Raw genomic sequence first — 14523 nt, 5'->3', positions numbered from 1 at the left:
GAAGCTGGGAGGACGATGGGGAGGTTCATATCTTCTTTTCGGGATTGGAAATAGCTGACGTGCATAATGCGGCAGCCAGTGAGTCAATCGTCCAGAGCAACATGGGTTGATGGTGACAAAACCCCTCCTTGTTCAGGCTGCGACGCGTCGGGGAATGCTCTCGTCAGCAGACTCACGCGAAGTCACGGGACCAGGATGCATTGACTCCACATGCACATAAACAGTTGGTTCATAGAGCAATGGTTGTTATGACATTAAACATTATTGCTACAATGCAATATAAAACAACTTCGGGGCCGTCATCGTTATGGACACCTTCTTTCAGCATCCGGTCTAAATCATTATTCTTGTTCTTTCGCACTCTTTTGTCCAACTTTTAGCACGTAAAGCTCTCGGGCTTGGACTGGTCGCCCTCTCCAATGTACTTCTGTGTCGCCGGGTAAGGGCAGATGGGGCGCTGTCTCAGCACCTCGGTGGTCGGGTCAGTGGCGTTGGTCCAAGTCGTTGCAATGATTGACTCCGGGGCAGTGCCTTCATCATGCCACAGTTGGAGGGCGAGAAGGGCGTCGTGGTTCGCATCAGAGAGGCCCGTCACAGTGGAGTTGCTGCCACCCTGAATGTGCTCAGCCTGGCCCGGCCCAGCGATGTACCACGGCGCATTGACAGTCGTGTTCTTATGGCCCACACCGGGGAGGAAAAAGAGACGGAACCAGCCTCGTACAGCTTCAATGTCGCCGCCAGAGTTTGCAACAATAACGTCGTAAAAGGACTGCGAAGCCTTTGGGGGCACGCTGCCGTCGGAGAGGCCGTGATACATGATGATCTTGCCGCCCAAGCTGGAGAATTGAGTCAAGTTGAAGCTGGTGGCGTCAAGTTGGCCCGGGTTGGTATCGTTGGCGTACGTAAGTACAGTTTCGTTGTAACTCGACCAAGACCACTCAGTGTCGTTGTATAGGAAGTTTCTCATGTACCCTACGGCCTCCCCGTTTGGCTCGTCTCCTAGGATCGAACCCCACTCGTATTCAGACGAGGGAGTAAGACCAGGGAAGGCAACCTCCCCATTCACTTCATAATCGGCGTAAACTGCCTTAGCAACGGTGACCTGCTCCGCAGAGAGACAGGCCTTCTCGTCGACACCGTCTTGGCCGCAAGTGAAGAGGTCGTAGTTGATTGTGCAGTTGTTCGGGTCGCTGACAATGCTGTCCTCGACTCCGTCGGCGGCGTCACATTGCTTTCTGACGGCATCCCCGATGACGGTGAAATTCTCGGCTGAGATATGCTTGGCGTCATCAGTAGGAAGGTTGGTGATGCCCAGGGCGATCCGCCAGCTTTGGAGATGGCTTTGCCACCAGGCCGGCGCACCGATCAACAACGCTTGGAAATCTCTGGGGTAGAGCTCAGCAGCCTTCAGGCCCTGGCGCCCACCATTGGAGGTTCCCGAGAAGAACGACGCCTTGTAAGCCAGTCCGTAGTATTGCCGAACAACTCTTTGCGACAGCTGCAGCGAGCCATGCAAAGCTTGGTGTCCAAATAACACCTGCACCTCTTTACTTCCACTAGCCCAGGTGAGGTTGTTCGCAGTCGAGTTGTGTCCGCCGTCAGTTGCAAAAGTGGCGAAGCCGTACCTGGCGCCAACGGCCATGGCGGGCCAGTTGATACCCCCTGAGAAACCATCGTTGCCCACGGCGAGAATCTTTTCATTCCAGTCGTCCGGCAGGAAGAGGCCAAACTTGTACTCTTGCCCCGTAGTGGTTTTGGCGATGAAGCTTACGGCACACAAACTGGGAAGGTTGGTGACATTACCTGGGAAGGCGATGTTGCCCTCCTCAGCGAAACCGCCATCCGTGTCGACGGACTCGACAATCGAGATGGAAGCGTTTGCGTTGATCCAGTAGCTCATAAGTCTTGGCGTACATGATGTCGAATTCGTAGCAGCCGCTTGCCGTAGCGCGGCCAGCGTGAGTGCGAAAGATGCAATCCACTTCATCTTGGAGGTCTGAATCTTGGAGTTGATCAAGAGAATTGGCAGGACGATACAGCTGGGCCTCGATATTTCCCGGACATACCGCTTCTATTTAAGACTGGCAGCGTTGGAACGCTTCATATTGGGTAATTACAGTCGACATTCTCAATTCGCTATAATCAATATTCCAAAAAACCGCCTCTGTTTACATGCATTACCGCTTTCGGCTCTTATTTGGCGTCCCAGCTGCTCATCTGGCGGTACTGATTAACATTCCTCCCCAACCAATGGCAACGCCGCAAAGTGAGACGCCATTTCTCTGCTCTTTGTTTTGGCCAATTGAGGTCATTTTTCCCTCAGGAGAATCGTTTGATAATGTCCCGTCGCGTTCGCGCCTAACCTGGCACTAACATTGGCATCGTTGCCAGGGCTTCCGATTTCATGGGAAGAGGGCGGGGCTATAAGTGAGTCTTGGCGGAAGCAAAAATGGCACCTCGAACCATCAAAACAGGGTGATTATGGGGCTCCCAACGGAATTGAAGTGGTAGCCTACGGGATTAAAATAGAAGACTGACGCATTGGAAGTAGAAGGGTAGGTCGAAATAACTAAATGACAGATGTGGTTCGCAGTTTCTCTGAACAGAAATATGAAAAATGAAAAAATGAAGAAGAAGAAAAAACAGGAACAGAATAATCATTCAATGTTGAAGGATTGTCGAGTGAGGAACCAACACGTGGAAACCTGGTTGAGATCAAAAAGCAAAAGGGAAATAACTGCCTCTAGATAGCTTCCACGTCTCGCTCTCGTTTGCAGCTCCTCCGTTTCTTGTGGCGCACGACATAGTCTTTCCTCATGAATTTCTTATGGCAGTCAGAGCAATCATAGCCCTTCCGATCTTTATTGTGGTGCACTTCCTGGTGCCGATGCAGGTCTTTCTCCGCGGCAAATGCCTCCGGGCATCGAGTCGGCAATCCTTCCGGGATGCCCTCTAAAGGTGCAAGGCACTTGTAGGGCTTCGTATGCTTCTTCATATGCTTGCTACATATTCAAATCAGCAAGGCCTAGAGAATTGCCGACGAAGTTAAGGAAGCCATGGGCACTTACTTCAGCTTGTGCCTACTTTCGCAATCCTTCCGGCAATACACACATACATAAGGCGCTTGAGATTGTTCCTGAAAGGTGCCCGAACTGTCCAATGGATCACTCTGCAGTTGACTATCGAGATAGCCAATGTCAGAAGTAACAGTGTTGCTGTCTGATTCATTCATTACTTCCTCTGCCAACCGCGCTGCTTCTTGGTCACTCATCCACACGGATTGAACCTGTGATTGTCGCTGATCACTAGGGGAAGTGGTCCTTTGCGACGATCCACCTCCAGAATCCTAGTGGCCTAGAAATGCAGGTTCAATGGTATAGTCGGCCGAAGTGAAGTACGAATTGTTCGTGCTCAGGGCAGACGTGTAATGATTAATAGAAAGGTCAATGGGGGCTGAGTAGCCGGAATGCATATGATAATTGGCGGGATACTCCCCTCCCTGGTCCTCTGTGTCGGACATGGAGTAATTGCTCGTAGGGTGCATGTAAGCACCTGGCACGTACTGCATAGTACGAACTTTGACTCTATGTCAGTTTTGATAAAATCCTTCACAAAGTGATCTGGTGAACTGCAGTTGGTCAGTGTGTCACCTAGAGACATGGCCAAGATATGCGAGAGGTGTCACTTACAGCTGGATGTATGCTTGATCTTCCGACTCAATTGATTTCCTAACACAATGGAAGAGAAATCCTCCTGCAGATTGACAGGGGCCTGGTGGGTTGTTCAATAGTGTCGGTCTACCGCATTGATCACACGGTCCGTTGCTGCCCTCCTAGTACGAATGTAGGTATGACACACAACAGCCTAGTGTTAATCGGTCCTCGGGTTTCAAAGAAAATGGTAGGATGTGAAATTGATTTGTTTCTCCTAGGAGTGTTAGAGAAGGGAGTTGTTATCAAGGGAACCTCATACTTGGAGACAGAGAAGGTCGACAGGACGGCCTTTCACCGATATTTAAAGTTTTTGAGAGACTACAAGGTCCTACTACCACCAGGGTGACGTTTTTCCACTTCCTTTTCTTTCTGGTCAGTTCCATCCCGAATGTGTTGGTCGACGCTGGGCGAATAGCAGTGTTGAAACAGGACCGTTGGGCCGGCGGCCTGTCGACAAGACCGTCTTCGCGAACACAGGCAACTTTCTCTCATCGCCATCTGACAATCGGTGTGGAGTAAAATTCTGATAGGTTACAGGGTGCATGTACTGGGAGCATTCCATTGCCGTGGCGTGGCCAAGCCCGGGGGACGGTATCCAACGCTTGCAAGGCAGGCTTTCTCCTCACATGATGATGCCTACCCTGCTTCAATTTAATGTAAGGCGGCCTTACGCTTGATAAGCAAGACGCATCCGATTGCATCCACATGAATTGCGATATGCCTCGGAGCCTTGTGTCAACCAACATACATGTTGGAGGTGGACGACTCCACCGCCGAAGCGCCAGGTCGCTTGGCTTGAGGGCCTCCAACATGATGTGCCTGCTTGGGCCAATAGAAGTCCACATGTGTCCCAGTCGGCCTCTAGCATTGCAGATGGCTTAGAAGCACACCAAATGGCCCAAAATGTGACCGGAAGTCACATTGATTGGTTGGGGAGGACGACCACGTCTGCGCAGGCAACTGGCTGCAAATTGGCGGTTTGCGCATATGCGTGCGTGAGGCGTCCTTCTTATCCAACTTCCTTGATGGCGTTAAATAAGGCTGCAACCTTGGGTGGAAACAAGGGGGGGTAATTGAAAAAGATAAAGCCGCAATTGCTGCCAAGCTCATCTCATTCTCGACTAGAGTGCTCTACTCAGAAATCATACTCAAACCTTCATTCACCCATTGGAAGCATATTCTTGGTAAACCGGTTTCTAGTTTAGGACGTGTCTAATAATCCTTCCCATTCTGTTTCTGTCAATCGCCTCGAGGAATCATTCACTTTCAATGGCAAAGGGCAAGGCAAAATCCCGGAGCCCGGGCAAGGAGCCAGGGACAAGTAAGATGCATACGTCCCTGACTGCGTACCATAAGCAATAGGACTTAACATATTCGTGTCGCAGATATGGTTCATCCAAATGGTCTAGAGCACCCCATCAGCAAGAATCTTTGCAAGAGACTCAACCGCTTCTTCGAGGCCCTGGTTTTCCTCTCCAGCCTCGCCGAAGCTTGTGAAGGAAATGGCAAGGTCAAGGCACCAAGCGACACTTCCGACCCTGGCGAGAGTCCTAGCAAATTGCTGGAACGTTTCATAAACAAAATGGCACAAATCTGCGATAACCACCGGCACGGCATTACTGTCACGTCACTTGCTATCATTCAAAGGCCTGACAAGCTGGTGTACGCTTTCGCAGCTAACCAGCGGAAATCTGAAGAAATCGAAGGGGTCCACAAGTTTGTCTTCAGCCTCTTATTCTATGTAAACCAAGCAGGTAAAGAGTCGCATGAGTTCCGAGATGATAGAAACTCTCCTATCTTCCATTATCTTCTGCGTAACATTCTGAACTTCAATGTCGAGCGCATCCAATGGTATCGGGAGCAGCTGGAGCAGCGGCTGTCCCTATGCATTGCCGATTGTGAAAGAGACAAATCCGAACAGAGTGAGCTGGGTTCATACTTCATGACGTTTTATTTGTGTCTTACTAACACTCCCAGGTGTCTCTTTGATGAACAAATTGATCGATCTTCAGCGGGTAGCTAATATCTCGCTGACCTCTGTTGACGGCAGCACTCCATGTAAGCTACTCCCAAAATATTGACCTTTGGGACCGTTTGCTAATCACTCAATTCGCCCAGTGGCCTCCAACGATGAAGACCTGGTCCGGGCAGCTACTGAACTGCGCCAATCAGCAACGTACGGGGCCATTGAAGAGAAGGCCAGAACAGGAAGATTTGAGTCTCCGCAATGGTGCGGGCTCCAGCACTTCATTGGCCGTTTAGTCTCTTACTACATCGCTGTTCAGACCATCATCCAGGCGCGCAAACGCTACCCCGAGCTCTTCGACGTTGACAATCTGGAAATCCAGATTATAGAGTCGAGCAAGCCACTCCCAAACCCCATGAATGCTTTCCAGGCCGGACTGCCGCCAATCCAGAAGCAAACGATCCGCTCAGCGCATGACATTCTCTCCCGGATGACGAGTGGCGAGACATTGAACACTTATCGACAATACGCGGAAGAACTTCAACGCTGCAATCTCAATGGTTTAATTGAGAGACAATGCGGCAAAAAAAGCTTTAGACCCATTGTACACAGTGAAGTTCTTCTCTTGGAATGGCTGCTTAAAGAGTTTGCCGAGGAGGTGCGATCGATTCCGTTCTATGAGGATGTCAAATACATCGGCTGCAGCAAGCCCACGTGCCGGCTCTGCGAGTACTATTTTGCCGCGCACAGCAGCGGCGTTCGCGTCAGGCCTCCACATCGGAATGTGTATCCGAACTGGATTATTCCCGATGTTCTGGAGGAGGATGAGATGTCAGCTCACAAGACCAAGATGATTGACGCTGTCCTGCAAAAGGTCCGCGAGGATGCATTGACGGCTCTGAGGGAAAAGACTTCTGAGCGCAAGAGGTTTGACTCCAACACACAATCATCGCTGCCAACAAACTATTCGCTTACAGGCGTTTCCAACTTCGAAAACATGGTGTCCCGGCTGGGCGAACTTTCCATGGCGGCTTCGGTACGGATGCCTCCTCGTGTTGTCCAAAGCAATACACACATCCATGATGATACTTGGAGTGTGGGTGCCCAGGAAGGTGAGATCGAAGAAAAGGATGAGAGTGAGGATGAAGATGAAGAAGTGATCTTATTTGCCGGCCGAATTAAACGATCTTGATGGAGTTGCGAATGCATGTTATTTCTTTTGTATCCTGGCCAAAGAAGCCCATATGATCGACCGTCAGTCATTACGTACATCAAATCATCCAGTTATGTTATTGAGGCTCTGGCTCGGGTCACATACTGAGAAGATGTTCTATTATTGATCGCCTTGAAGCAGCGGTATTATGTCTCGGAAACTTGCGAGGAATATCCACTCGACGATGATTGAGCTTGGCAAAAATAACTGAAACCCGGCTCCGGGGGATCAAAGTGCATTTATTTATTGGCATCTCACAACCATAGCTATGAATTTGATGCTATAACGCATATTTTTTCTTCCATAGCCGATCTACGAGAGCCCGATGAGTTCAGGAAGAATGCAATTGCAGCATGCTCACGTGGGTGATGGATGACAAGCTGGGTTGAGCAAGACTCAAACTTGGACATATTACACCCCTTTGATGCACTCTGCTACATCAATGGCGAGTTGCTAATTGCCTTGGCATCGTCTCTCCAAGCTCACGATGCAGCTTTCGTCGTCGACTTCGCAAGCTCGGATGGAGCCCCAATTCATCACCATGACGAGGGCGTTCCTTGATCGAGAGGAACGTCCCCACAGCAGGTGATCGCCGATCTCCCGTCGCCAGCTGGGGCAATCAGAGCTCTCAGGGGCAGCTGAGTCGCCTAACGCCGCCGCCAATGCGGGGTATATGCGCCCCCAGCGCCCCCAGCGCCCCTCCAAAACCCCCAAAAGGGAAACAAGCTCCCCATGGAGAGAGGCGCGCCGTCGACGTCATATCCTGGTCATCGCTCGGAGCTTTCATTCCCTGCCCCCGGTCCCGTCACCTCGGTTTTCAGCTCTCCCCTGCAGGCAAAGCTGCCCTTGCAATTCAGATTCAATCGTCATTTTGACTTCAATTGCCATCAAAGCACGTGTGACGACGTTTCCTTGGTTTGTCCGCTCCGCCACCAACCCGACACTAGCCAGCCGAGAAAGAAATCGGTTCTCGTCCCTTCATAATCAGCCGGAACCGTGTCTCTATCCCCTTCTTCCTCTTCTGTCACACCTTCTCCCACCCAATTCTCATCGTCAACATACCAACCTCGAAATAAACAACATTATTCAGAAACACCTTTCCCATCCTCTTCATTAATCCACGCATACTCTCTGTCGCTCCAGCTAGCACCTGACAACACAAATCGCCAAGATGATGTCCTCCACAAGACCCCTCGTTCGCTCAACCCTCCCCCGAGCCACGCGCGCCGTACGCGCCCCTCGCCAGCAGCTCCGCTTCCAGTCCACCGCTACCTCCTCTTCATCATCAACAGGGAGCACAGGTTCGGGCAGCTCCCACTTCGGAGCCGGTGTCGCTGGCGGCCTCGCTGGCGCGGGTCTCTTCTTTGCCATCTACTCCTTCACCCCGGCCGGTCGCACAGCATCCAAGGTCAACAAGGCCGCAAAGGAGGCCGAGAAGAAGTACACGGCCGCCGCCCAGAAGCTGCAAGAAAACACCCCTTCGGCCGACCAAGCCATCGACTACATTAAGCAGTTCGCCTACACCTACGTCGGCTGGATCCCCGGTGGCCGCTCCTACGTCGACACCGCCTTCAATGACTTCGAGACTGTCCGCCAGAACCACCGCGAGGAGGCTGACGAGATCATCAATGACGCCTACAAGCAGTTTCAGGATGTTGCCAAGGCTGGCCTGAGCCTCGAGGCCGTCCACAAGGCCTACGAGGTCCTCGCCGACATCTCCAAGAAGATTGCTAGCCTCTCCGGCGACGCCATCTCCGACATCGTCGACAACCACCCCCAGCTGAAGGAGAAGCTTGGCGGAAACATCGACCAGCTGAAGCAGATGGGCGAGCAGTACGGCCCCGAGGCGAAGAAGCAGGTCGACGAGACGTGGAAGCAGGTTAAGGACCTCATGGCCGGAGGCTTCACCGCCAGCAACTTTGAAAAGGCGCGCAAGGTCATCGAGGAGAAGGTCCAGCAGGTCAAGAAACTCGGTGACGAGGCGTGGAAGAAGGCCCTCGAGGAGGCCAAGCCCTACCTCGACAAGAACCCCAAGATCAAGGAGCTCGTCGAGAAGAACGCCGACGCATTGAAGAATGGCAACGCCAAGGAGCTGTTTGAGAAGGCCAAGTCGGCTGCCGAATCGGGCGACCTCGGAGGACTCGAGAGCTACGTCGGCGACGCTGTTGATAAGGCCAAGTCTCAGGGCTCCAAGCTTGGCGAAAGCTTCGGTCTGGACCAGTACTTCAAGATGATCCCCGATGGAGACCAGATCATCCCCAAGCTGAAGCAGCTCCGCGAGGTGGCCGACAAGCACAAGGACGAGGGCGAGAAGCTGTTCAAGGAGACGATTGAGGAGATCAAGAAGGTTCTTGAGAACAAGGCGAAGAAGGCGGAGCAGATTGCCGACAAGGCGAAGAAGGAGGCCAAATAGACTGGCTCGGCTAGGCATGCTTCATGCACCTGATACCCCATAACGGCTAATGTCGGCCTGTACGATAACTTAAAAGCCTTTTTCATGTGTAACAAAAGAATTAATAATTTACCCTACATTTCGATCGCACCGTGGTACACCCACTCGCGGTGCACCATGAACGCAATTGTAAGAAAATTGATGTGAATCTCATTCAAACAAGGAGTTTATCCGAGCTATTTATGCAATTTGACCTAACCAAGCACAACGCAAACCGGTGCTGTTGCGGCGATATCCAGGACAAAGCTGCTGGGGCAGTACTGGGTGTTGAGGAAAATATACCACCTGTGGCCGCCTAGGAGGGCATATTCCTGATGATGAATACTCGGAGTAGGGATACAGAGCCACTCGCATGAAAGTCGTTCGCCCACCATGCCAGGTGTGCGGGTTAATTGTTAAGCTGATGGCTTCTGGATAATGAGGCATAGCTTAAGACTAGGTTGTGTGTCTGTTTATGGATTGCGTCCTGGAAAGAACCAAATATGGGGGTGGGAGTCATTTCTTTTTAAGGCATACAGTGACTTGGTAACTTTGGTCCAAGTTTAAATGCCTTATCTTCCTATCAGAATTCAATTCTAACTTTAGGGTAGCAGTTTGACACCATGTACGGCCTGGTGTAAGAGCCTGCGTCCTTACCAAGAAAGCTGCCCCAGTAATTCCTTTGGGCACAGGAGCCCACCGAGTCGAAAGTCGTCAAGAAGCGTAACTCGCAGTAGAACTACTTCTGCATTCATTATGCTCTCATATGAAAAACAACCCTAACCCAAGGACATGGGCAAATTACTCCATACGGGCCGAAACGCAGTGGAGTGGTCTCCGATCGTTTTCAAGTGGTGCTGCGGCACATAAACGCCACTCGCCACATGTCTCAAGACGGTGACACGTGGTCATGGTCTTTTTCGTTTCAGAAAACGAGATTTGAATTTGGGTATTGTGCCCATTCAGTCTTGTCGAGTTTCGTCATTGGGTTGTCAGTGTCAGTTGGTGGTTAGGTCGTCAAGGGGCGCAGGCTTTTCTCTCGAGTCAAAGCGCAAGAAAGCACGCGGAGTCACGACAAAGATAACAATGCATTGCTTGTCTAGCCATAGACAGAGCGTTTTCTGCACCATGTCTTGCAATCATATTATGTAATATACCTACTAGAATTTGAGAGCATTTGATTCCTGAATACCTAACTAGACGGAAGTTTGGTGATTCAAGGTGTGCACCTCAACTAACAGGTGCCCCTTTCTGAGCATCATAAACTTCCAACAATTGCCCCTCTAATGACACGAACGACGAAATGAAAAGAATATCGGCCTGGCCGAGGAAGTGTTGTTGAATTTGGGCTCCGTCATATGTGGAGTAAGCCCGAGCTCGAAACCGTCACAGCTGTCTTGGTCTCTGGTCTCGCGCGCCTACAGTCCCCAGTTAACGTGAATGTTTGTTAATGAGGTACACTAACTTGAAGATTCCTTCATTTTTGAAACCTATGAGAAATATTGCGTTGGTTGCAGGTGGTGGGTAACAAGCGTATAGTCGCGCCAGCTACGGCAGTGAGAGGTTAGTCGTCGAGGTTGAATACTACGTTGAGTTATGAATGACGACGAGACTGGATGAAACGCACAGATTCCAGCAGCCTCCGCTCTTTCCGAACGGCGGCTGCGGACTGGCCCGCCCACGCGGACAAGCCCAGTCAGACGGACAGGCCCCGTCAGATGGATGGCCCCAGTCATACCCACAAGAATAGTCATGATATTTGTAGAACTGCGTGATTTTGGTTAGATACATGTTTGGCTAGTTAAGCGAAGATGGTTTCTGGGAAGTAGTCTGAGGTCTGAGGCTTTAGACTGATGAGAATCATGAGCGGCTTTGATTTCGACAGGAAAGGGGGGAGCGGGGTTGCATCCTATTCAGATACTGTCAGGTTCTGCCTAACAGTATGGAATTCCATGCTAGTATTTGTGTGTTATGACGGTCTGTTAAAATGTTGTTACTTGCGGGGAGAGACTTTGCTATCACAAGAGCCCGCCCAACTTGCACTAACCATACTTCATTCGTCTACAACTTGAATGGAAAAAAATTGACTTGAGGCTTAACAAAATAATCACAGAATCCATGCTCTGAGATGTTTTGGTACACAACCAACAGACGGTTCCAAGTCGTTGGAGACCTCCAAACAAGTTGACTCAACCCTTTCGAGGCTCAACTTCAACTAGGCATCACGATTGTCGCATTTCTCTTCTTCGTGTTTTTAGAAACAAGAGAGCATTTGCTCTAACCAGACGGTGAGTGATTGTGCATATGTATGTGTCTTGCTAATAGGACTTCTAGATGTACAATAATAATCTGGGAGAGAATCCGATAGTTCTCCCTCTAGTCCCCACGCCCAGCGCTGACTCCTGTCTCATTAAAAAAATGCCTTTTCAGGCCCTCTCTCCCTTTCCTTCCAGCACCTGGCTGACGGTCACGTTCGTCGATGCTGCCGTGGCCGGCGGTGTGGACATTCCCGTTGTTGACATTCCCTGTGACGCTGCAGCCTGGCCGCCTGCCATGGGCATACCCATAGGGGGAGGTCCCATACCGGGAGGCATGGCCATAGGCGGGTTGCTGAGAGAAATGATTCCCATACCGACTGAGCCGCCGGCGCCGGCGAAGGCGGTCATGGCGCTGGAGAGACCCTCGGCGGGCAGCTTGGAGAGCACGTTCTGGCCAAGGGCGGCGGAAATCATGTTCTGGTTCATGAAAGACTGAAGGAGCATGGGTGTCGCGCCGAGCTGGTCGAGCGTCTGGCGCTGCAACATCGTCGACATGACCATGATCTTGACGCTCTTGGTCAACGTATCGGCCGAGTTCTGCAGGCCAATCGCGTCGGTGATGGTGAGCGGCTGGGTCTTGGCAACATCGTCGCGGCCTTGGGCGAGGGCGCCCTCGAGGCCTGCCATTGCCGGGGCAAGGGCAGCGGCGCTGTTGGGGTCGGATGTCAAGGCCTAAGGGAAGATGTCAGTACATGTGAGAACGAAGAAGACCCGAGTGCGGTATATAAGTCTATGGAAGTAAACTCACCCTGATGGCAACGTCCAGGTTGGATGCAGCGGTGGAGGAGTTGATGAACGCATTCTGAATGGTTTGGAGATCTCTCTTCCTGATGATGTCGCTGGACGGCGCGCCAAGCACGACGCTGAACATCAAGGAGCTAAGAACGAAAAAGGTCTTCATCCTGATTACTTTCGCTTACCAGAGCGATTGAAATAAGAATGATATTAAGAGACAGAAGCCAGAGAAGGGATGGTGATGAGACAGGGGAATTAATAAACCAGATTGACACACTAATTAATTCACAGCGTAATCTACAAGGGAGTGAAGGGTCTTTTAAGAGAGTCTAGGTTGCCACAAGCCTTTGGATGTTTCCTCGTGCCAGATGATGTCCCAAGGATTTGGATCTTCCGGCCCCGGCTTGCCTGGCCTTTTTTGGTAGAGCTTGCTGAGTGCGCTTCAGATCTTGCGACACCGGGCATTCCGCCCTCGCCTGGGAGACTCTAGCGAACTTACAGTACAATCAAGAGCGTCTCTAACCGATCGCGAGCTCACTCATCCAGACGCCCGGGTACGAAGCTGGTCATAAAGTATTCCCGTTAGGGCAATTGCGGACCTCCGATCGTAATCGTGAATGAGATGAAACGGTGTCTCGGGTCACGTCCCCCTTGACAACCTGCCACTTTTGGCAACTGGCAGAAAGGTCTGAGAGAAGTTTTCTTGGCTGTCAGTCTGTGCGCCCCTCGTTGTGCGGCCCAGGTCAATGGGAAGCCATGATGGAGAACACGGTCAAGCGGCATTTGATGCGGGAGACCCGCCTAGGTCAACGGCTGCTCGCATAAACTAGGCAGGCTGCCGAGGTTCGTCTTTTGAGAACACAAACATTGGCCAGCGACATGGTCAGAGGTTTCATTATCCAATGAGAGCCACGGCACCGGCGATTTCTCGGGCTCCCGCAGGCAAGAAAGGCCTCTCAGCCTTTTGGTGTCGGGGTCGAGGCCGAGCCCGTAACCCCACGGCATGGACTCCGATGTTATGAGATATTGGAAGCACGGATTTTGTTTGGAGTGGACGCTTTGATATGGTTCCTAAGCTTTGATGAACACAACGTGTCAACTGGGTTGACGGCGATAGCTTCAATTTGTGAACCTGACCGTTGGGCTGCATAGAAAACACATCACAGGTACCTTTCATATATCGACTCAATATTTCAACCTCTCATCCCGAGTTATTAGTAAAGAGTTCAGTTATCCCCTCACGACAGCAACTGGTATTGAACCCACATTATCGGAACCGCTTTTATCTATCTTCAACGGTAGGTGGAAAGAAAAAAGTACTCCGTTCAAAGAGGTTTTCATGCAACTGCCGTCGATACAGTCCCGGCAACATTCTTATGAAAATTTCATCGGAATATGAACCTTATCAACTCGATGAGGCTCTGAGAGAACGATCCTCCCGTTTGAGACTCATAACATCCTGGACCATTTGATTTACATGGTGTTAGCCCTGCAGTCAACCCATCATCATACCTTGGTCCAGTATCTTCGAGATGGTGTTTGCAAACCCCGTCCCTTCAGACTAAAAGCGACGTTCTTTTTCATCAATCCAAGAATATCTGCGTAATTAGCATAGTCTCAAACCCTTAGAAGCCCAGCTCATTTTCGTACTATCAGTTTAGGCCCTGCCTCTCAACCAGCACTGCTTTTCAGCTTCCAACGCATGCTGATGGTCAACAACTCAGTCTTGTATCCAAAGTCCCCAAAGAAGTGAGGGACATGATCTATCACTCCTATTGCCCGCCTTTTAACAATCTCTTCAAACCAGTGGGCTTTAATATTGGTCGGCGATGTAATTAATTACTTGGCCTGGGCAAGAATAGCTTGTCTGTTGTTTGCGGACAAACCAGAGACAAGGTCCTCCACTTCGTGTTTCTCCAAGAACACATACGTTATGGCTTTTCAGTTTCCCGCAAAGCCGGCTACCATTCGGACATCCAAAACGACGTTCTTTGACGATAAAGAAGTTGTTGACGATAAAGAAGCTGTTGACGATAAAGAAGTTGACGAGACCTTGTTTCGGTTTACGAAGGACCTGTCGGCATGCCAAGTCCAAGTGGCGAACCAACTAGCCGTGCCATGTCCAGCCACTGAGGATTCCAAGAAGA

At 50.8% G+C, this 14523-nt stretch overlaps 4 protein-coding genes across 4 annotated transcripts; 2 read left to right on the top strand and 2 right to left on the bottom strand.

Moving 5' to 3' along the window:
* Nucleotides 1-376: 376 nt before the first annotated feature.
* Nucleotides 377-1987, bottom strand: EsH8_VII_000381 (uncharacterized protein; the record flags this gene model as incomplete). The annotated part of the gene is made up of 1 exon (XM_083270514.1): nucleotides 377-1987. The coding sequence occupies one exon, from the start codon at nucleotides 1985-1987 to the stop codon at nucleotides 377-379; it is 1611 nt and encodes a 536-aa protein (XP_083128071.1).
* A 2995-nt stretch (nucleotides 1988-4982) lies between these two features.
* On the top strand, nucleotides 4983-6871 carry EsH8_VII_000380 (nucleic acid/nucleotide deaminase domain-containing protein; the record flags this gene model as incomplete). Its single annotated transcript, XM_083270513.1, has 4 exons — nucleotides 4983-5034; nucleotides 5099-5635; nucleotides 5691-5771; nucleotides 5832-6871. The coding sequence occupies 4 exons, from the start codon at nucleotides 4983-4985 to the stop codon at nucleotides 6869-6871; spliced, it is 1710 nt and encodes a 569-aa protein (XP_083128070.1).
* Nucleotides 6872-8063: 1192 nt separating this feature from the next.
* EsH8_VII_000379 (uncharacterized protein) lies at nucleotides 8064-9305 on the top strand (the record flags this gene model as incomplete). Its single annotated transcript, XM_083270512.1, has 1 exon — nucleotides 8064-9305. One exon carries the CDS (start codon nucleotides 8064-8066, stop codon nucleotides 9303-9305), a length of 1242 nt encoding a protein of 413 aa, XP_083128069.1.
* A 2444-nt stretch (nucleotides 9306-11749) lies between these two features.
* EsH8_VII_000378 (cell wall mannoprotein 1 family protein) lies at nucleotides 11750-12542 on the bottom strand (the record flags this gene model as incomplete). The annotated part of the gene is made up of 2 exons (XM_083270511.1): nucleotides 11750-12313; nucleotides 12390-12542. The coding sequence occupies 2 exons, from the start codon at nucleotides 12540-12542 to the stop codon at nucleotides 11750-11752; spliced, it is 717 nt and encodes a 238-aa protein (XP_083128068.1).
* Between the last annotated feature and the right edge of the window lie 1981 nt (nucleotides 12543-14523).

Source organism: Colletotrichum jinshuiense, chromosome 7, assembly GCF_051148585.1.
Source record: "Colletotrichum jinshuiense chromosome 7, complete sequence".
Lineage (NCBI taxonomy): Eukaryota > Fungi > Ascomycota > Sordariomycetes > Glomerellales > Glomerellaceae > Colletotrichum > Colletotrichum jinshuiense.
Note: the sequence above shows the minus strand (reverse complement) of the source record. Positions and strands in the feature narration are given on the sequence as shown.